This window comes from Halyomorpha halys, unplaced genomic scaffold (assembly GCF_000696795.3).
Source record: "Halyomorpha halys isolate HHAL.00 unplaced genomic scaffold, Hhal_1.1 Scaffold531.1, whole genome shotgun sequence".
NCBI lineage: Eukaryota > Metazoa > Arthropoda > Insecta > Hemiptera > Pentatomidae > Halyomorpha > Halyomorpha halys.
In genome coordinates, this window is record NW_027111171.1 from 962273 (window position 1) to 986401 (window position 24129).

The window sequence follows — 24129 nt, forward strand, 5'->3', positions numbered from 1 at the left end:
ACTAAAATAATACTTTATATAATGTAGACATAAAAACCCAGAAAAAAATTACATTAAATAAACTACAAGGTATACAATTTTTAATAAAATTATTTTTAATTTAATAAATTATTTCAACATTTCCAAGGGTTGTATGTTTGAAAATACATGTTAATATTGGATGAAGATAAAAATAGCTAATACAATTTCGCATAAACCATCGATCGATTAACCTTAATATGAGTTTAATTCTTGTTATTCAAATGAAATTTGATGGCAATATCATTTTAGTGGAAAGATTTTTTAGTCCCCCTTAGCTGTTTACAATCGTTTTTATTCCATAGATATAAAGCGAGAAGAAGGGAGTTACATACCTAGCTTTAAGTATCCTAATCAACCATGACCAGTCTCCCCGGAAAAATAATCTTCCGATACGTAGAGGATCTCTGAACTACCTTAGGAAAGAATGAGGAATAAGGAAGAAGACTAAGGAAGTTATATAATATATAGATTATTAAGTTTATTCCCAAGATAATAGTAGCTTTCATATTGTTGTTTAGAAATAAAAGAAATGAAAATAAAATTGAATCATTAGGTACTGAAAGAAGAACCACATACAGTATAACAAGTCAACAATTCTGGTTGGTGTATTAAATGCTCCAGATTAGAAAATGTGTACAACATACATCGCTGTCCCGGTTTAATAGTGTGTACAACAACATCTCCAAATGTGTTTATGTTTAGATCTGCCTGAAATCTTCGCAAAAAGGGTAAAATCTATGAAGTAAAACAGAATAATTATAAAACATGTCATAAAATTTAAATAAAAAAAATATTTCCAGATATTACAGTTTTGAACTGTATAGATCTTACCCTTATTGCTAAGATTACATGCATAACTTAAAATAAATAATAATTGAGATGTTACACTGTTCAACTTGGACAGCGATATATGCAAATTACAAATATTCCGTCGTATCATTTTTACTAAAAAAAAAAATTGACTAAATCGCGTTTCACCATCTGAACTATATTCAAAGATTCTTCTTCTTCAATATCGCCATTCTAGGGACAAAGAATATCTAATTTTTGACGATAAGGTTCATTGACTAATTAAGTTGCAGATATTAGATTCTACTATAAAATTTGGTTTTTCCAAGAAAATCTATTAGTTTTTTTTTAATTTCCTATATCTATTAATCATCGTTCTGGAAAATTTTTGTTTATTGTTGCACAATTTTACATTAAAGCAGAGTAGAAGGTACATTCTGAAAGAACGTATTTCACTAAATAGACTCTTTGGCTATGGAAGAATGTTGGTGTTTCTAGCTCTCACTGTAAGTTAAGGTGATTAATATCCGTATATAATATGAGATACGAAAACGTCTCATGAAGACTCCTTTTATCTTCGGTTTAATGTCTTCCATCATGAGCAGTATGTATAATCAATAGTACGTATGAAGGTACAATGAATAACCAGAGAAGAGAAGTTCTTATTCTTCTACTCCTGCAGAACAGAAGCAACTTTTTTCAATTTTTCAATATTTTTTTTTTCAAGAGAATAACTCGCTCCACTTACTAGTCGATAAGAAATAAGAAAAATGTTTCTTCCACAAGTCTTGAGTTAAGACTTTTATTTTTCTAATTCCTTATTTGAAGAATCTATGAAAGGCATCAAGTATCCTTGTTGATTTTGTTCTATTTATCTGTAATTATATGAAATTGCTTTCTGTCATGAAAAACAAAGACCCCGCCCAGTTATAGTCACTGTTATACAACTTCCACCAGTCACGTCAATCGTTACACGATAATTTAATATTAAACTTTGAATAAATAATTTTCTACCCTCTACTTAACCTGTTTGAGAGTGAAATTGCTCAAGAAAAAAGTTTATAAAACATTCATATAGAGAATCGCGATTAAACGATACGGAAGGAGTAGGAATGTTCAAATAATTTAGGATCGAACAATTAGATAAATGCAATATTTGAATAAAATAACAAAGATTCGATATTTGATAATATGATAAGAAAATATTCAACCACATAAATTAATTTTATTTATACTTAAATATAATCTAATGCTATAAAAGTTCCAAAGATAGCGTAGGATTCTCCACCAGTGTCAAGTCTGTGTACGTGGAATTTAAAGACTAGCTATTAACAATTAGGAAGCAATAAAACGAGATACTAAACATTTGTAATTAAATCATTTGAATAAATTTAGTAGATTAAAGCATGTTAAAATAAAAAACGTGATAGTTGAGAACGTAGAGATGAGGTTCCCAAAGTGCTTGGTTCAGAACATTGTGGGTTCGATTCCCACCTGGATCATTTGATATTTATTTCATGGCGTCACCGAGAATCTTACATTCCCAGACTTGGGCTGCTCAGTCCTAAATGTAGAATTTGAGCCATGAAAAAAAAAAAAAAAAAAAAAAAAAATGAAACGGCAAATTCTATTTCATTTTTGACTGTAAGGAGTTATACGCGCTACCGTTCTGACTCACAAAATATGAGATGATCCAAGAATGAAGAAGAAGGGTTGAAATCGCGAATCACTAAAATCTGATGACAAGTGAATGGAGTTCCTGATTTACTGAACCAAGAGTTACTTTTTTCTGTATCACTCAGCGCTCACTCACTAAAAATAGTTTTTTAAAAATACAAATGTTTCTTCAAATTTGCCAAAGCAATATGTAGCGTTAAGTTAATAAAATCTTACTGAAAAATACTTTTCATCCAACGAATCTACCTTATTGCGTTTTAGTTGGAATCGACAATTGTTATCGAACAGTATTGGAAGTAACGATAAAGTTACCAAACCAAACTATAAAAATATCGATACCTTGACTTTGCTACCACCCAGAAATCGAATGTTTAAATAGAAACTATCTACTTTCAGGGGGTACTCAATTTAAAGCTAATTTCGATTGATACTCTATGTATGGATAGTTACCTTATGGTATTATATAGATGCTGTTTAGATGGTATGAGGAAATGATGGTGGATTACGCCATATAGAGGCCTCTAGACAATGCACCTCGGTTCTCTCTCAGAGATTTGTATTGCATAGTTTATAATACAAAACTAACAGGAAGTAGTAAGTATTACTAATCTGAATAATTAAATGGGTTTAATTGAAATGCTTTCTGATACTGAATTAATAGACTGTTGAGTAACGCTGATTAAAGTAATGTCAGGAAAGTTGTTAGTGTCTATCATTTTATATGAATAAAATTTTAAAGTATTTATATGCAGATACCCAATCAAATGAAATGGTTTACCCCTCGAGAATACGTAATGGATAGAGATTCTAAAATCTCTGGGAAGCAAATTAAAGCGACTTCAACTTATTGTGTGTGAGCATAAGCCAAATAGAAGTCAACGTATTACCCTTGCAGATGAAATAGACCGTTTATCATGAGCTTCCACCCACAAACTCTTCTCATCCCTCTTTAAGTCTTTCACAATATTATCATAATAATTAAAACGTCATTATCATTCCTTCAATTGGAAAAATACAACGAAACTCCTAATAAATATTTTTTTAAGAGGTGAAGAAAAAATATACAAACTGTCAGTTCTCAATGGAAATATTTGGGCATATGATCAATGAGATTATGGCATTAGCATTCCAAACTATAAAAAAACATTCTAATTACCTAGAAGCTCGAAAATTTCATAATTATTTAGACTTGAATATCCATTCATATTTCAGAGATACGTTCCATGACTAAAACCACATTACTTATTTCAACAATATTTTTTAAATTGTTAGAAGACATGTTTTATATTCCATAAATGGTAATGAAAACTGGACTCATATATATATTTTTTAAACATCTTTCTCAACACCAACTTTTCGGTGTTCTGCTCCATTTTCAGGACTATACTTACATACAAGATTTAAGTTACATAGAGACTCTACATAAAGTTCATACCATACGTACACATACAGAGCCATAATAATGGTAAATTTTATTATTTCGTCATCATTTATTTGCTTTTATTAAATCATTATGTATTTTATAGGAGTTTCTAAAATTTAGCATTTCTTGTATTTTTTGGGTTAGATTGAATAAATAATGTAAACTAAAATTAAATCTTGAAAAAATAACATCCAACCATGAATCCTGTTATTGAGATATTTTCAATAAACTTGAGAAAGAATATTAAGCATAAATCAAAAATAATTAATATTTTAAGATAAATTGTAAAAAAAAAAAAAAAAAAAAATAAGATTTCAATTTCGTAATAAATTTATTTATTTAAGGCTAGCAGTAAAACTAGGTTTCTAAATAGTTCTCTCAGAATTGTTGATGCCAAGTCTCACAAACAGAATGGTACTGTAAATTAAAGGTCAAGCTCATTGTTCTCGAAAACCAAAATCGAAGTATTTTTCGAGCAAATATGCTATTTTTAAACATGCTAATATATACAATCTACCAAGAAGATTTACTTTATAAACATGGATTACATTACGTTATGTAAATTATGGCTAAAAATCTGAGAAATTAATTATCATGCAAATGGCCAAGAAGCTCGCTGAGAGACTTCAATTCCTCCTACACCTCACACACGTGAACTAAACCTCAAACGTGGGGTTTGATTACTACCCCGGTATGTGGAATAGAATTCGAGAAGAGGTGTTCCATGTAGGAAATTGTCTCGGATAGTTTAGTTTAATAAGACTCACCAAGATGAAGATTGCGGCTGCTGATTAAGAAGAAGTACACTGTTTCCGTGCACAAAACTAATAGTATAACAGTAATATGAACTTTAATTGTTGTAAAATAAAACAGCACAGAACACTACCGACAGTTGGCTTCGAACTGACGGACAACAAAAACTCCAGGGACCGGTTTGAGACCCCAGTCTGGCCAACACAACGCTGCTTATGTCCCTCACTGGCCGGTCTTATGAATCCAACGAGAATATTTTTTTATAAATATATTTCATTATTTAAAAATTAATGAAAGAAATAAAACTATGTTTAAGTTACAGTTTTAAAAATTTAGTCCATTGTTTAAAAATTTAACTCGATGTTTTACTTGTTTCTTGGTAGAAATCTTAGAAATATGATTACTTGAATTATATTAAATTTTAATAAAACATTTTTAAATTAAGTATAGTGTTAAAATGTTTTAAATATATTATATGTTAGCATGGCATTGTAAAGAGCATTTTTATTGTAAAAAAGTAATTTAGCTCAAAGACGCCTTGCCTGTACACATATGTAACATTTTTCAGTCCATATCTTAAATTGAATAAACAAAAAAAAACGTTTATTATTTTCAATATTTAATTGAATGTACATAATGTAATTTTACATTTTACATTTTTTAACCAATTTTACTTAATTACATCCATTTTTTAAAAATTAAAATAACTACAAAATAACAATGCCGTTCCCTGTTCAATTTGGCTGGTTAATTATTCAAAACTCAGTCATTTATTCCAAAATGTTCAGATATAACTGAATACAATACCTAATAAATAAAAAAAAAGATTTATGCAATCTATAGAATTTTATAAAAAATATTTTGTCATTAAAATTGTGTTAAAATAATTATTAAAAATGTCCAACGGCAGAATGAGAATTCCGTTCATCACATACTTCTTATATTCGTTGGTCAGCTCATTTATTAACGATACGTGGTTTAAATTTTATTCCTATTATTACAGGAATATAACAATATAAAAGTAAATGATTATACCATTCCCTTATATCAATTCTGTCCGTCTGATTAAAATCATATAAATAAGTATATATTAAAGAAACTTTTGATTTACACAGTTAATTCCGTCTCTTTGATTATACACCCGAATGGAAACGGAATCGACAGATCTCCTTCAAATAGTTTTAATATGGACAAATTCTACACTTTTTAAAAACAATTTTATGAAGTTTACTATTCTGAAATTAAGCATTACCTAACTTAAATAAGATTTCAGTTACCGCTTCCCATGCAACAAAAATACGAATCTTCTTTTAAAAAATAAAAACTTAAATTTCTTCTTTTCTCTGTGGATTCGGATAGTCCGATATGGACTTTTCTACTTCCCTAAAAGTCTTTCTTACCTGAAACAAATAAAATGAAGACAATACTTGGTGATACTCAACCTCTACCGCCAATCATCGAAAATCGGCATGAACAATGCCTCATAACCCAACTCAGGATCGAACCTATAAGATTAATACATAAGCACCTTCTTGAAAGAAATCCTTCACCGACATGTTATGGTTGTAAATGTACCCTGACGATGGGGCATATCCTGGAACACTGTTCGCGGCTGGAATCATCAAGAACGTCTTTTGGCCTCCGGGGACAACCTCAAGCCTTACTGCCAGAAAATTGGAATAATTTGTTTAAGTTCCTAAAGGAGAACAACCTGTATCGAGAAATGTAACCACGAGATCCAGAATACGGTGCCTCGAACCCTGTAGTTGCATATGGCACCTTAAAATTAAGCAAATAAATAGATAAAAGTTTTTCTATCTCCACTTTAACTAACAAATTTACGTTGTCCAAAAAATCTAATCCTGCATCTTGGAGGAACAGGAGCCAAAATTGACCAATCTCGAAAGAAAGCTTGACTTCACTTGTACGAAACTAATACTTATTAAATGGGACGTTTTTTAGAAGTAGGATATCTTTAATCTAGCAGGAGTTATGACAAAAATTCACGAGTAATGTGTTATAAAAAAACAAAAACATTTCCACTACTTGTCGGAAGCCTCCTTACGATACATTTAGTTAGGCTAAAAAATATTTCTTAAAAGAAATTTTGTATATTTTACAATGGTGCAATCAGAACTTAATTATCTTGAAGTGATCATCCTGTTCAACGAAAAACATGTTCACCTTAAAAAAAATAAATAGATATACTTTCGAGAAAGCATTAACGAAAATAGTGGATGGAATTCATTAAGATTTATATTTGACCACATTTACACTAATCACCAATATTTCTCCAAATTTTGGTCCAATCGGAGCGACCCTTTTTGGTGCGTCAAGAAAGATACATTTGCATATTTTTAACAGAAAGTAATGATTGTAATTTTATAAAATTGATGTACAGTTGTAGAAACCTATTCCAGGTAGGCCCGAAACTCATTTTCCCTTAAAGTTTGAAACATAAAATGCGAATTTCACGATTTTGAGGATAAAAATTCTCATCCCTTTGTACATGAATACAAAGCTTCCCTACCTTTGGTTGCAAGCTAGCGAAACGCTCACAATTTTTGATTTTGTCTGTGCCAAAAAACTTACACATAATTTGCATAGAAATTATATAAGAGTGGTTTGTAAAATCTAGGTCAAAATAACGAAACACCGTAGAAGGAAGCTTGAGAAAACTGGTCTATAGTTGTTGGTTTAGATTGATCAAGGCCCAATAAAAAAAAATTACCATTTAACATCAACAGATTTTTTTCGTAACGTTATATTGCCCCATCTGAAATACACAACTAGAATAATGGAGAAATTTGGATGGGATGAATAAAAGATCTTGGTAAAAGTTGTAAAATTTGTAAAAGGCAGGGTTTGTACAAGGTAGGGCTGTTCCACTTTGAATGGTATTTATAGATACAATTAAACGTGTTTAGATTAATAGACACTAAAAATGGAAACTTATTAAATAGAATTGGAGACTTGAATGCAAATGTAATTAGGGACATACGATGTGTCTTTTCTCAAAAAAAGGATTTATATGACATTACTGTTTATTTTTTCTATTTGGTTTATGAGCCCTGGAACATGTTATATCCAACAATAAAGTCTTATTTTTTTTAATATAAATGTCTCAACTCAAAATCGTACATGTAAGAATGCTTCATACAAGGCATGTATTCATATAAACTAATACAGGACCCACTTAAGAGTTATTGTATCAGGAAAAATATTTTTAAAACTTTAAAATATTGGTAATGTTCAAAAATACCTTTGTCCAATCTCTTCCAACTTTGTTTCCATGCGATGCAAATTTCTATTTTTTTTTCCTCCACAATACTGAAGTTTGATTAAGATCTATTGTATTCAATAAACACATAATGTCCCAATTAAGAGCTATCCATTAGAACAGTGATTATCAAACTTATAGCAGGAGTGCCAAAGGCAAATTTTCATTTTATTAAGCATTTTCAAAATATTAAAATAAAAAATTAGAATTTAATTTACACTATTTTTTTCTTCTTTTCCTACATCTTCAACCACTCTTAGGATAATTCTAAAACTGTGCCATCTAAATAAGAAATTATTTAGTTCGAAAAGAGTCCCATGAAATATTTTTAACTCAACAAATGTGGCGTGGCCATATACACAAGTTTCGAAACCGCAGCTCAAGAAGTTTTAACTACCATTTAAAGTTTGTTGTTGGGGGTACTCAGATCTGTCGTACACATTTTTACCCTCTCCCCTAGTGTAATTTTTTTTTTTATTTGAAACAAAACAATTAGTAGCTTTGGAAATAAGAATTCTTGTTTTGATAACAGTTCCTTGTGGAATTCGGTAGGCCCCATTGTACGTAAATTTTATAGTAAAGTTATAAAACTGTTTGTGAAATTCGTTCAGTGGTGTTGTATGTAAAGTATTTGCTCATTAAAGCCTTATTTTGCGGTTTGTAATTCATTTTAAATTTACAATAATAGCTTACATATATGTAAAATATTACATCATACCAGCAATTAAATTAAATTCTTATTTATTTCATTCCTAGAACTAATGTTCTGCTCGAATTAAAACTTCTTTACAGTTATAAGAAACAACTACAAAACAAATCAGAGGGTGTCCCGCACGGGTTCCAACACTAATGTGTACCTTGTGTTTCCTGTTGTACAGCTGTGAGACACGTGGCTAGCGACAGCTGCTTCGTTTTGGTATATCACGGACATTTCTAAAATAAATTCAACCTGTTAAGATTATTTCCTGCTCAAATTGATTTTCTTTTCACAGCTAGGTTTCAATGTTATGTCTCGTTTGAAATGTAAACACGAATTTAAAACCTTGACTTCAATAGTAAAAGTATTTTACTCACTCAGGAAGAAGGGTAGGAGTTGGCAAGAAACAGAGGAAAGAGGGAGACACCATTCTGGTGTCAGTTATTCTCATTATTTTTCTCAATACCTTACTTCAGTAGATAGCCTACTGTTTATAACCCAAAGTTGTTCAGAATGGAGACTCTTCCTAATCTTTGGATCCTCAGGATTAGAGATGTGCCCCCACTTAGTTAAAGTCAGCTATGCTTAGTAAAGGAGGGATATAATTTGTTAATAGCAGAATTAATTTATTAGATCATAGCTTTTGATAATAGGTAAAAGTAAAAAGCATCGATTCTTCTACAATAATACAATCAGCCTCTCTTAAACACTTTTTCTATATCCTCACTCCTTCCTTCATTTCTTGTTCATAACACGGGCTTGCAGATTTTTAAATTATTTTTTAAAACATTGATAGAATGGATATTGATAATTTTCTTCATTGTTTATATTCACAATAGGATACCTGTAATTACTCAGTAACTTAATCCTAACAAAAAAACCTTTCAGCTTACCCAACAGTTCAATTGAATAAACTATTGATTATCGAATTAATCCATAGAAAAAAAAAGAGTGAAAAAGAAACTCATACATTTCCTGACTAGAATTAATTAGACTATATTATATCTTTTTTTTTTAAATTATAGATGGAATGGAAGCTTAATAAAATAAAGCAATCAAGTCATCCTACAATAATCACGATATTATAGTTGGAGAATTAAAAAAAATAATCGTCCAAGGAAATATGGCCTGCCAGGCTTTTAAAAAAGAAGATATTATGATATTGAATAAGGTTTGTGATATAAGATAGAATAATGTCACTCTTAACAAAAAAATTGTTCGCATCCAACTGGTGAGACACAAAACAAGTTAAAGGAATTAGTCTTCAGGAATTCTTTCAAACTGCAAGCTTATATTAACATAGAACTGAAACCATGTTTCGATAATTGGAAGAACTGTCATAATGCCAACAATCATTTTCTGATAATATACAAACTTAGACCAGTGTTTTATTAATTTTACTCCAAAAAATGGACATTTCATGTGATATAACGAGATGTTTTACATTCTCAGTATTGATATCTTTTGAATCTTTTCAATCACATCATAATGGTATATCTAATACAGGGAAATAAAATGAACAGTATCAGAAACTAAAGTTTAATTACAAAGACAAGTAATATACGATTACAAAATATGCATTAATCAACCATCAAATAATTAAGACAATGATAAAATTTAGAAATTATTTTATAATCTTTAAACATTTTACTTGTCAGAATGAACAAATTTTTTTCAAAAAATCTTTTAAGCCTGTCAAGCCAAACCTTTAGTCCAAATTATCTCAAATAATTTAATTTGTTTGTAATTATTATTTTGAAATACAAAATAATGAGCTATGAGCACTAGCTTTAAATCTGATCAATACAAAGTTTGAATTTTTTAACTATGTATTCTTTAAATAAAGTAATTCCTTCCATATCAGTAAATAACAAAGTCATAAATTAAATACATCAATCTATTTTAGACATCAAGTATATCTCATAACTTAGCAATATCATTATCAATATTTGTGACTAGAACCATAAGCATGAATCTTTCACCTAAGTTGTAATGTGTATTTTTGACTCCATTTCTTTTATTTAAGGAATGTTTTTTTTTTTTTAATAAATGTAATAAACCATAACTTGACCTTATATTTCATAATATATTGCCTATCATTGTGTTTCTCACATAATGATTACATTTCTGATGAATGTTATAATCATTATTTACAAATAAAAGTTTGATTTATTATAATAATTTTCATAAATCATAAATTGTATATTAATTATAAATACCAATAGTAAAAATAGCAGTGTAGTTGTTTTTGTTTGGAGTAACATGTAAAACGAAAGTGTATGGAAAATGGAAGAATAATCTGTGTCCAAAGCAAAATAAATATTGAGAGCTTGTCTGAAGAAATTAGAAAGGTTTAAAAGGATTTTATGAGACAAATATTTCAGGATATTATTATAGCTCTTTCCAATGCACCATGTTATAGTATTGGAAAGAGCTATGTGTATATACTAGAATTTAGTATAATAGGTGCGTTAGTGTTTGTAGGAATACAAGAGATACAAAAGAAGTACTATTTGTATCTTATAACCTTATATGGCCATGGCTTCATAGATTTTTTTTATTGCAAGATGTTTTTGATTTCATCATTTGTTTCTCAAATATGCAATTGTAGTAGTCCTTAAATTATTAATATCTTTTTGTGAATTCTTGTTCTCTTTTTCTGTCTTGCTCTATTTTTCTTCTAAGGCGAGTACCAATAGGGACTTTACATGGAGGAACAAATTCTAAAAACTTTTTTAACAATTTTGATCAGTTTTCTTAACTATATTAAAATATTTTAATCTTCTCAATAATATTTCATGCATTTCTCTTTTCCCAGCTCTTTTAGATTTGAACTTTTCACTTAACGGTTGCAAATATTGTTTTTTACAAATTATATCTATAAAATTTCAGTTTCTTGACAAAGTAATTGGTATTAGTTTTAAACTTTAGTAATTTTTGTAAGAAAACATTTTATCATAGTTTTAGCAGTCAAATCTTAAATTTTCCAGCTTTTGGATGTAAAAATTATTCCTGTTGTGACTCCTTTGTTACAGATTTGTTACTGGTAAGTGGGCTAAGCATTATATTACCCAATCTAATAGGGTGTGGAAAATAATTATTTTGCAATTATAATATTAGCTTAGTTTTATCAAGTAATTTAGTTAATGAATGAAGTATAGTTATTTTAGTTAAAGAATGAAGTATAGTTATTTTTAAGATTGAAGTTATCTTAATTTTATATAAAAGTAAGAAAACTCCTTAAATAAGCTAAGTCTGTTCAACAGAAAATGACATTTCCAACAATTGATTTATCTTTTTACATTTAAATTTTTAACTATAATCTATCTAATCATAGCTGTATACCATCGCAAAAGAGTTAAATAAGAACATAAAGGGTTTGCCAAAGCATAGCAGAGCTATATTTTAGTACTAACCAATGCCTGCGTTTTGAAAGTATGGCAATTATTCAATTCAACATTGTTTAATTCATCCAATTCTTGGAAGGAGTCCTGTATCAATTAAATGATTGATAGTATCAATACTTTTTTTAGATTTCTTAGTATTTAATTTTTTTAAAAATTAATTCAAAACTTTATTTATTGATAAATATTACAATCTGCCACCATTGTTGGGCAATATTTCATTACTTTCTAGATAGTAAAATTGACTTGTTTGTTTTAATAAGCACCAAAGAAGTTTCAGGATTAAAAAGGGACAGGGTTCTTAAAATTATATTAATTTAAAAAACGAGCAAAGATGTATTAAAAGTAAAAATAAACAGTAAAAAATTAAAGTTATCAGTCATTTTCTGTTTTGAAGGGCAAACACCCTGTTTGTTTCCAGGACCTAGGGGTGGCTATAAAAATTTATGTATTAATTTCCTAAAATAATAAAGTTAATGTTACTATACAATAAATATTTTTATGTTTCATATTTATCTCAGATCTTTTGTGAGCATTTAATTAAACTCCTGGTAACTTAAGTAAAAATTAATTAGGCTACTTTTATGTTCTGTATATTTGTTTAGTTAATAATTTATTTTGCAGCAACACTTCTGGTAAACTAAAACACTAACGAATTCGTAAAATCTGGTTTTTCATAGTTCCTACTTAAAGGTTGTGGCATCGGAATGTTCTTCCAACGGAGATGCTCCGAGGATCTTTATGAAACAAAACCTATTAGTTTGAAACCTTTATTTGCTGTTTATAAATTATATATAAAGCATTATTTTCCCTAATACCCAGTTTGGAAAAATAAAATCTTGACAGAATATAGGAAATCCGGGATAAGTAAAGATAACATATTTTAAACGTTTACACGAACTTAAATCCAATAGATTGAAAAAAAAATCTAGAAAAATTCAGCATTGCATTCAAATTGCATAGACAAAGCCACGGACGATAACTGACAAAAAATAAAATTGCTTAATGTGAATCAAGTGAAAAATTAATCTCTTGTTGAAAAAGAGATTAATTTTTCACTTTTTTTACCTTTTCAACAAGAGATTACCGATTAATTACGATAGGTCTTAGGTCTGGTGGATTCCACCTCCCCCCTTAAAGTTTCAAAGAAAATACAATAAATCATGAGACAAATAATCGGTGTTTTACTGCATTACAGGGCCTGTGGTAAATCCTGGGGACACCAAGAACATTGCCTAAACTTGGGGCTGTCCCGCTAAAAACTAGACTTATGTTTTGTAAGGTACAATCAATATAATACAAAATTAAACAAGCTGAAAAACCTTTACGGAAGTTGATATAATACCTTAAGTCATCATATTAATCATAAACAAATTATTAAAATGATGACATTTTGTATACAAAAGGATATAATTTGATATGGAAAATTATTTATCAATTAACATGATATTTATACATTAATTATAAATCTCCAACAGCTGGATGTATAGGTTATAGTTCCATTTATAGATAGTTAAGAGAAAAGCAAGCAGAATGTACATGGGAGGACTCTCGTTCGAAGACGAGCTGGGTTTGGAATGCCCCGGTAAGAAGTACACCCAGATCTTGGACTTGAAGCAGTTGCCATCGGACAGGTTTAAGAACTCGAGTCACGCGGCTCATTGCATGATATACGCCCTCAACAGTAAGCCGGTCATGAAGGCTTACCTTCCCAAAGCTAGTATCCTCGTAAGTCTGCTTTCCCATTATTTGCTTTAAAGTCCTCAACTTCAATATCTATAGAGAGAAAAAGTTATGTTTTACTCTACACTGGTTAGCATTTTGCTGGGTTCTTTAATGTTTTCCAGCGTCTCTCCAACTTCAAAAGGGATATAGTCTGAATTCAAGGATATATCCAATAAAATTACAAGTTAATCTAAAAGTAATTGCAAACTTACTTCGTCCAATGGATTCTAATTTGCCGAAGACGATGGTAAAACGATTAACACACCCAGGTCTTGTGTAGTATTTTTATGTTCATACCGAATAACACTTCGAGTATTGCTTGCAGCTTTACCTTGTCAATCAATACAATTTAAAGCGTTAAATTGTGCAAATTCTGATACATAACAAGTATGTCCGGAAACATGCACGGACGTATATATATCATCTTAGCCTATACAACATCTATTCGGAGTTAGGCCATTCGGAGCGCAGGAGCCACTTGGCGGTAAGATTTCAAGCTAACAGGTTCGTTTTATATTTTATTCTCTATTTCCCCTATCTTTATTTTACCTCCCTCCCTTCTTTTCTCAATTTTCCTTACCCAGGTTATTAGTTATGTTCACCATATATTATTATTGTTGTTTTCAAAATTTGTTTTTCTATTCATTTCTTTTGTCAAACTTTACTTATATTTTGCCTCTTCATCTAATATTATGGTTACATATATTTTCTTTCTCTCAATTTTATTTTTCTTTCCATAATATTAATTTTTAAATTATTAATAAACTAATATATTCATATTTCTTTGCATTATATAACTTCAATTTTATTTTATTTTCTTAATTATGTTATTTTACCTTCTTATTCAACTACCTAAGTATACATTTTATTTTCCACTTCTTTCATCACTTTATTTTATTAATTCCATTCTGTACAATTATTCACTTGAAGTCATTCTGTTTATATTTTCTGTATTCATTGGTTGTTATCTTGTTCTGTTCTTAGCCCTGATGAAGGCTAGAAATTGTGGCCAAAACATTGGCACGCTTAAATATGTTACTTCAACTTATTTGTGTTTTATTTTGACGGCACCGTCCAACCACCTTCTCCTCGTATATCATCTAAGACTTTAATGTAAACCTATTTTTACTCCCCTAGAGTGTCGGTTGATGCTAGAAAATCATTTGCAATGAATGGATATAATTTTTTTTTAATTTTTATAGAATTCATCATGTCCAGAAGTAAAAGCATTATAAAAAACTTAATGTTTACAATTATGTATCTTTACACTCCCATCAAAATTTAATTTTTTGGGTAATATTGTTTTTATCAATAGCTAAATTATATTCTCTGTTAAAAAATAATTTATTTTTCTACCTGGCCTAAATAAGAGGAACAGTAAAGTAGGTATGGAACTGTTTTTAAACCGCATTATCAGAAGCTCATTTTCTAAAAGGAAAAACATTCGCTCATTTTTCATTTAGTGTTCAATATTATCCTTTGGCAGAAATTAATATACACATATTTCTAGATACAGCCAAATATTGCTATGTTTACTAGACTAACAAGTCGAAAACTCATTGGTTAATTATATTTTCTTCAAAATTCAGTTTAAAAAAAAAAAAAAAAAAAATAGAAACAGACAAAATATCAACAAGAGACCGACTACCTACTGAGAAATAACCAAAAAAAAAAAAAAAAAAAAAGAGAATCTCAAGTATCTTTATATATTTGATTTTTTTTTCTTACGAAATACAAAATTTTCTTTATTTTTTACAATATTTGTATCATTAAAAAGGTTAGACACTTGTCTATTTTTCTAAATAATCGCCGCTTCAATCAACGCGTTCAAAAACGAAAAAAATGACTCTTTTTTTCCCATATAATATCAGTTCCCCGCCATGTCCTTGAGAAGCGTTAGACCTCAAGTTTCACCTCGTCGTTGGTGCTGAATCTCCTTTCCTTTAATACCTTCTTTCAACTTAGAGAAGAAACAAAATGTATGATAGTGTTTCATGTTTATTGTGGTCCCAGCTGCTATAAAGTCGACCAACGATCTTTCGTTCGGAGACTTAATGCCTGTAAATGTATCTATTATGTTTGCTGTCGAGGTCATCAACTAAACGTAAAATCACAAAAAATAAGCATTCAAGTTTACCAGTTGTGTTATCCCTGATAATGAAATTATCCTCACTCACTTTTGCCTAAGATATGTATATTATATTGTTTGAAATAATGGAAATGTTTAGAAGATATTATTTATTAAACGCGAAGAAAACCGTCTATATTGAAACTTACAGGTATCTTCTGTTGGGCAAGTAAACCTGGGATTTATTTTTTAGCTTTTTTTCAAAAAAAGGTTAAGTAATTTAGATATAAACAATAAATATTAGTCAAGCAATAATACCATTTGTCTGCATTTTTCAGATGCAGCTAAGGTTTGATGGACATTTTGGTTTTCCAGGAGGTGTTGTAGAGAAAGGTATGGAATTATTAATGTTCATTAAGTTAGTAATAGGTCAATAATAGTTATGTTTAATACGTAATTTAATATTTTATTTTAAAATTCATGGTTCAATCAGGTGAGACTCCGGAAGAAGCAGTGGCCAGAGAGATGGAGGAAGAAATGGGCATACTGCGTCATAACTTTAGAATATTTCCAGAGGTAATTATTGAATAAACGTGATATTACTACAAAGTGATATAGTACAGGGTTCCGATGCATCAAATCTATCTGCAAATAATTTTAAAAATTAGTTTCTGTCTCGCATAACACGGAAACTATTAATTAAAAATTAAATTCTGAGTCGAATGTCTATCATAACCTATATAAATCTGGTCAAGTATAGTATGTCGTAACGATAAAACGAAATTATTTTTTCAAATATTATTTTTAATTTTTAATTGATGTATAGTACTCCATAGTTTCAAACTTACTACGTAAACGCATTTCTAGCAGTCCTAAAACGGTTATAAACAGCTTATTAGTTTGATAAAACAAAGCGTTAAAACGTTTAGATCTTTCTTCGGCTTTTCTCTTATAATCCTGAACCATGGATTCTAGTGAAAGAGTTACAGAATCAATTAAAGAACATATAGTTATTCGTCGAGTTCCATAATATAATAATTCGGTGTAAGTGGTTTGGTCGTAAACCTCTTGGACTTCAACAGACCATTCGCGAAAGGAACAACTAGAGTAGGTGGTTTACGACCTTTTCAATTGACCGAATCATTACGTAATGGTATAATATCAAGTAGTTTGAATCCACATTTTCTAGATGTCAGCTCTATTTTTTTATAACTAGTAACATCTTTATGTTTCTACGCATCTTACCTTTCGATTATACGGGGTTTCGGTTTAATTTTTTGAAGCAATAAATTGATTTTTTTTTTTGCCCATCCAGTATCGTATTAATTCTCTCTAGAACTACAAAATTTAACAGAACTATTTTTGAGTGTAAAAATATTCTTTCTTAGCTAACCTGATTGATGATAGTAATGAATCAGACCCCAATCCTTAACGAAGGCTCTCAAGCACCAAAACTTAAAAAACGTTAGTTTGATCATAGATAAGACAGCTATTTTCATATTTCACAAAAATTTGAAGAAATGTCAGTTATAACTTTTTAGAGGGAGTCCTTTATTTGTCAGGGGTTGGCATTATCCTATTCCCCATAAAAAAAAAGTTAAGCGAAAAAGGTCCCACGCCCATGGTGCTTAGGTTTTCGTTACGTTACAATGCTAAGGTTAATAAATATCCACCATAGTAATCTAAACTGAAACAGAGGGCAACCAGTGATTGACTTGTACCCTCCCCCGACTCTTCTGCCACGCCTCTGGTCTATCATAATCTATTTTGGCTTCACTTTCCTTATAACCTTACTCCCTTAGTTGTATTCCTTTCCCCAAGCTCAGTTGTTCATGATAACTAGCTATATAGAATTAGTCATCAATCAATCCAAAATCTGACATTCATAAAGAATGTTCATTAAAATTTGTACTTAAAGCATTAAATTTTCTTTTCTTTATTATTCAGGACCATGTGGTAACCCATTACTCTGAAGAAAAAGATCTTCTGCTACATTTCTTCACCAAAGAGGTCAGTTTAAATCGTTTGTTAAACATCGAAGCCACAGCTGTGAAAGGAGATTACTACGGTGAAGAGGTATTGCAATTATATCTGATTTCAACTAATAATCATTAATTCAGTTACTCAGTATCAATTATAAAAACCAAAAAATTTAATTGCAGGTGATGGGCATTGTGAGAATCCCTTTGTACACTATGGCGGACGGCTTCAGAGGGTTCCCTGCATTCCTGAGTCATGGATTCATTGGAAACTCGAAAGAGCAGCTCCTTCATGCTCTCGTGGCGAAAGAACTATTCACATCAGAAGAGATACAAACGGCACTGGCAGCTAAACCAAAAATTATGTCAAAAATAAATAAAATCACGACTTAAAATCAATATAGAACCACTTCTATCAGTCAGTTATTATGTTAGAATGTGAATATTTTAAAATCTTAGGTAAACAATAAAATACATTATATTAACTTCATCATCTACCAGAGATAGAGGGAAGAAGTAAGTATATCATTCGGTATAAGTTTTAATGAAAGATGATTGCTCTATTGTAAACATAGAATGGGCATACCCAACTCACCTTCAAAGTGAACCCAAAAAGTGGGGTGTTGAGCACGCCCTTGGCGCTCAGGTTAACGTTGGGCTTAACTATGGTTATTGGAGACGGCAGCCGGCACTTGGATCCTACTTCTCTGCCACGCCCTTGGAATTCATATCCTAGCCCACTTTTTGCTAGTAACTTTTATTATGATGGGCTTACTTTAATGTTACTATTATTATTAAGCGTACTGTATGGTGTTGTCAAGTTTTATTTTACATACTCCAATCAGTGAGAAAGAAAAGAAGAAATTTAAAGGGAAAAAAAATATAGTAGCGTATATACTAAAAATAAAATATTGAAATGGTTTAAATTTCCAGTAGATGACAAATCATTTTAAATGATTACCAAATTACATTATTCAGTTATTTAACATTTTAAGAATAAACACATATACTTTAATATTGCTTAAGATTATATTTTTGCTTATTAAGTTAAATGCAATTGGACATTGTTCATTTTTTTCAATGCGTGCTGGATGTTACCATACGCTGCGTTTTCTACTCACTAATATATGTACATGTCGATTCGGGTTTAAAGGTATCCTCATCTACAAAACTTATTTTTCAATCTGCAGCCTTTAAGGAAAGTGATCTTCCATCAGGCATTGCATGACAAATACTGATAATGACTTAATCAGAAACAAAAAAAAAACTATTGGTAAAAAATTTAATATTTAATGATATCAAGAAAGTTGCCAAGTGTTTGTTTAGTTTTATTTTTTTTGTGTTTGTTTTTTACACGTTCTATATTATCAAATGTGCGCTTAAAAATATAACCATCGAATGTTAGCGTATAGAAGATCAAATAGCCTTGTTGACGTATAAGTTCGACCTATAAATTAATATATTTATGATTCTTCAATTTCTTTATTCTAAATAATCTTTAAGCATTGGCAGCACTCTAATTAAATAAGATGTGATAAAATTATAATTCCCCGCTTTTAAGTAGTATTCATAAGGAAAGAGATAATATAAAATATAAATGAAGTATGATATATTTATCTCTGATATAAATGTTGTTCAATCAAATGAAACTGATTGACCTGACAACTAATTTATATTGGCTGAAGTTACGTAAAGAAAAGATATTGTTATATGGCATTTGGAGCATCATTATAGTTACATTATTTGGTGAGGGTAATTTAAAATGTCTCTATAAATAAATAAATATACAGCAAGTACTAACAAATACCCACCAAGCAGAAAAGTCCCGTTCACTATAACTACAACTTGTCAAGAGGATATTTTTATTGGCTACCTACTAGTTCCGTCTTCTTCGGCTCTGCATTCCACTAGCGAGTAATGGCCTGCTTGACCGAACTTCTCTAGTTGCCACGATCTTGGCATATTACTATTCTAAATTGATGAGTCTGCCGAGCATAGTAAGAGGGAATAAAAAATGGCGGCTCTTTTAAAACGTTAAAAAAATTAATTTTTCATTTGGAGCTCAACATCTTTACAAATACCAACAACACTGGAAAACCTAAGAGAACGTCATTTAAAATAGAGTAAATTTTTAATAGTTCTCGATAAATAGCTTTATCACTTATCAATTATGTTGTTTTGAATATAAATGTCTTTCCATATGAAAGCCCAATCCAATTAAGTAATATGAAAAACTAAAATTTGTCTTGAAATATTTTTAATTGATAGATTTATTTATTGATAGATATTACAATCTGCCACACAATTGTGGGCAATAGGTAATAGTGATGAATGATCTCATACATACTAAAATAAAAAAAAATAAATAAATAAAAAAAAAATAATAAAACAATACAAATGTCTTGAAATAAGAGTCATTTTTGTCTTTTGATAAACATCCTTTAAGTCATGAAAAATAACCAAAAATTTATAAAATTATTAGATCATTAAATGGATTTTAAAAGATTGTTTTGTCCACTTCGTTAAGTAGTCTTTTTCTACAAACGATCACTTTTTAACCACTGATATAACAAACAAATATTTGTCATATTAAAAATTAATTTTTCATTCGGAGATCTATATCTTTACAAATACCAACAAAACTGGAAAACCTAAGAGAACGTCATTTGAACTAGGGTAAATTTTCAATAGTTCTCGAGATAAAGCTTTTTAAAAAGCAAAATTTCATAAAAAATACATTGAAAAATCAGTAGTTGGTAAATTTATTTTGAGAAATCTATATCTCAGGAACCGTTCGACGTATATATGTCTGCCAGCACTCAAATTAAATTGTATGCATATTATAGTGGCTTTGTAGTTGCGAGTTTCATGCAGGGTTTTTTATCAGGGATTTTGCAGGGATTCTTTATCCGGGATTTTGCAGGGATTCTTTATCATGTGCTACGCATTCCAGTCTTTTAGCCGTGTTAATCCATGAAGCACAAGCTCCGAGGGCGGAAACTTTAAAACTTACTTTAATTATAACTCAAGTATCAAAAAATCACCATCTCCAATGAATCTTTTTCAGGACAAAAGGAAACAGGGGATGGTTTTTTGAAATATAGTAGTGTGTCAAGGAAAATACGTTTGATGTTTCCATGCATGTATTACGTTTGTAAATCTATATAAAAGACTGACGGACAACGATAATATAATAAATCACTAAAATTTTTTTTTCATATCTTACTGCCTCGTGCCGAATATTTTTAACTTCATTCCGAATACAACATGTTCAGAAATGAGTCCAATATTTTCTGATCTAGTAAAAAAAAGTTTCATTGAAATCACACGTTTACAGGCTATGGAGTGAACTGGATAGAATTTAGCAAGCATTAAAAAAGGATCTCACAAATGGTCTGTTTTAACTGACCAGTTAGCATTTTTAGGTTTGTAGTTAAATCAGAATAGGAAATACTATATCAAGAGTATTAGAGTATATCAGTCCAGGAAGGACATGCAATGTTATTACATCTCACTTGAAGACATTTTGCCAAACTCTAATCAAATATGATCAAATATGATTAGATTTTGGCAAAATATCTTCATTTGGCTTTGTATTGACAAATTAGTTAATTAATTAATTAACTTAACCGAGGCTTCATAAAGCATGATAAAACGACCAGCTGCTAATTCAACTATCAGTTATCTCTCTGCAGTGGTGCATCTCTCCAGCTTTGAGTGCCCAGAATGGACCGATTATCCACGACATCTTCCACTCGGCACTGCCTAGTTATTCCGATCATTCCTCAGTCCGTGTAGCCGTTCGTCCAGTAGCTTCCTTGGGATGTGTTACTCGCCATTCTCTTCAGATGTCTCGCCCACCGTAGTGGACTTATGAGGAACCGTCAGCTCGGTAATAGTGTGCTGTCCCCAGACTCCAGCATTACGGACCGCCTCATATCTTAGATTGTAAGAAGGATTCAGTGTTCAATCCTTGGGCGAGCCAGTTCAAGAGTTCTAGGAAGTGTATAGCATTTCGATCCGTAGGCCTGATAAGTCTTGAACAGGCTTACCTACTCCTCTTTAAGGTTTATCTAAAGTCCAATGTAGCCCCTGTTTGCAGTCATTATCTGAAGTTGGATAATGTTTCTGAACTTCACTTAAGTTCCGAGATAGATGAATTCTTCTACTTTCTTAAAATTGTGCCGATCAATAAATTTCATAAATAAAACATTAATATTTAAAGTAATTAAATATATAATTGCCAGAAAAGAAATGTCCTTTTTAAATGGTGTATGCCTAGAGTATACCTTCCCAACCACCATGGAAAGGTCCTCAGAATAAGGAGAAGATGAATAGCAACACTCTATACATTTTATATAACACAATATCTTATTTGAAGGGAATAAGAATATAATCTTATCTATAAATATTATAGATAATATTTAGATAACACCTTAATGAAAACTTTAAATAAAATAACATAAATGAAGGATTTTCAAGAACCGTTAATTTTGTAAATCAACATGTTTTTCTTGAGTATTGTTTAAAAAAATCTTGACGAAAAGTCAATTACTTCTGTACCAAAACACTAAGTGAATAACAGAAAAAAATGAATATTATATTTTATGTCCTTCCTTTTTTAATACAAACCACAATTTTTTTTTTTACACAACTTTACAAACAAACGGGAATTTGAGGACTAGGGAATCTGTAAATATTTTTATATTTACTTACAGTTATGAGAAGTTTTTGAATTGGTTTTCAGTTCTAATTTAAAAATAATTATGTATTTCTTATAAACGATTAATTTAACTGTACCGCTTAAGGAAACTCAACTATCGAAAACAAAAAATAAATATAAGAAAGAAGAGAAAACTACGTAATTAGAAAATATATGAACTTCGCATTGTCAATTGAAATGTTTCAATGTTAATCAATGACAGTTAATTGATATTTTAATAAACAATGTTGCCATATCTTATCACTAAATTAATAAACGTGTGCTTGACAAATTGACGTATTCAAAGAGTGCTTAGACCATTGATACTGCATGAACTTTAGCTTTCATTTTGATTTTGAAAATTTAGGTCAAATATCAACTAAGAATAAGGATTAATTTTAAGAAACCAGAATTTTCATATTTGAATTTGAAATATAATAGGATTATATTTTTATCTATTTCCAGGGAAAACTTTACTATAAACTATATCATTCATTTTCGTGGTTATAATTATTATTTTAAAATTTGTACAAGCAAAATTCATTAAATGTTAGTTGATAAAACATATGAATTAATATTTTACTTTCACTTACCTAAATATAGAATACATAGTAAGAGGACGTATCGTTATCATAAATTAATTAGAATTCCAGTTTTCGTTGGAAGTACACTTTTCAGCTACCCTGAGTTCAAATAACCAAGTCACAGTTAATTTTATTAAAATTGGTAAATAATTAACCATTTAATTTTTTTAATATTTATGAACGACAAAAAAAAATTCTAATTTTAACTAATCCATTGTTTATGAAAATAAAGAAAGCAAGGAAATTAAAATTAACGATAATTGGTGGCAAATAGTAATTGAACAACTTTTTTTGGATTTCTTAATACTTCAGTAAATTATAATTGTACCTAAGCACAAGAAAATGTGTTGGTAAATGGAATTTTTTATTACTTTGCACTAATTGGTTTCTAGTTCATTAGTGAATCTAATCAGAAAATAATAATGCAATAAAAAACACTGGTATTGAAAGTCAATATGACACTAATGAAGTTACATAATATCAACTTCACAATGGTGGCATTGAATAATTTAGATCAAGTATCATGAATCATAAAAACCACAGTGAACTGAATTAAAATAGGAAATTTTTACAGTAGAGGCCAAAAATTAAATATTCATAAAACTAAAAGAAAATTACGAGTAAATTATTGAAATTTACAATATATATATTTAAAAAAAGCTCTGGATTGTTCTTAGTTTTATAAAAATTGTCGTAGGATGATATACTATATATGACTATAAAGTGGGCCGAAACGTAGTTCATTTATAAATCTTATTATAACATTTCTTATTTAATATATGTACTCTGGCTGATCACGGGTAAACTGTTTTTGGTTTTACAATCTATCATAGCGCAAAATTTCGTTTCACCTATTTTAAACCTATCAATGGATTTTCATTGGATTAATATCGCTGCTTTGCTTTTAAAGTGGCATCTTAAACTTTAAAGTTTAATAGATAGATTTATTTATTGATAGATATTACAATCTGCCACACAGTTGTGGGCAATAGGTAATATTGATAAATGATCACATACATACTAAAAT

General features: G+C 29.8%; 2 protein-coding genes across 3 annotated transcripts in view; one reads left to right on the top strand and one right to left on the bottom strand.

The window, feature by feature from the left end:
* Nucleotides 1–4814, bottom strand: part of LOC106683965 (uncharacterized) — an 84387-nt gene extending 79573 nt beyond the window's left edge. For both annotated transcript variants that reach the window (XM_014425746.2, XM_014425743.2), the window contains exon 1: nucleotides 4678–4814. The gene's annotated coding sequence lies outside the window, so the exon portion shown is untranslated. The remainder of the gene's footprint in view (nucleotides 1–4677) is intronic.
* An 8691-nt stretch (nucleotides 4815–13505) lies between these two features.
* LOC106683938 (U8 snoRNA-decapping enzyme) lies at nucleotides 13506–18215 on the top strand. The gene is made up of 5 exons (XM_014425703.2): nucleotides 13506–13772; nucleotides 16176–16230; nucleotides 16331–16413; nucleotides 17785–17913; nucleotides 18000–18215. The coding sequence occupies exons 1-5, from the start codon at nucleotides 13578–13580 to the stop codon at nucleotides 18207–18209; spliced, it is 672 nt and encodes a 223-aa protein (XP_014281189.1). The 5' UTR covers nucleotides 13506–13577; the 3' UTR covers nucleotides 18210–18215.
* The last annotated feature ends 5914 nt before the right edge of the window (nucleotides 18216–24129 follow it).

Bases quoted from the DNA above. Each gene is read 5' to 3' on its own strand.
- LOC106683938 (XM_014425703.2), top strand. From the start codon at position 13,578: ATGTACATGGGAGGACTCTCGTTCGAAGACGAGCTGGGTTTGGAATGC. The intron at 13,773-16,175 runs GTAAGTCTGCTT...TGCATTTTTCAG, and splicing joins TTCCCAAAGCTAGTATCCTC to ATGCAGCTAAGGTTTGATGG. The intron at 17,914-17,999 runs GTATTGCAATTA...ATTTAATTGCAG, and splicing joins GAGATTACTACGGTGAAGAG to GTGATGGGCATTGTGAGAAT.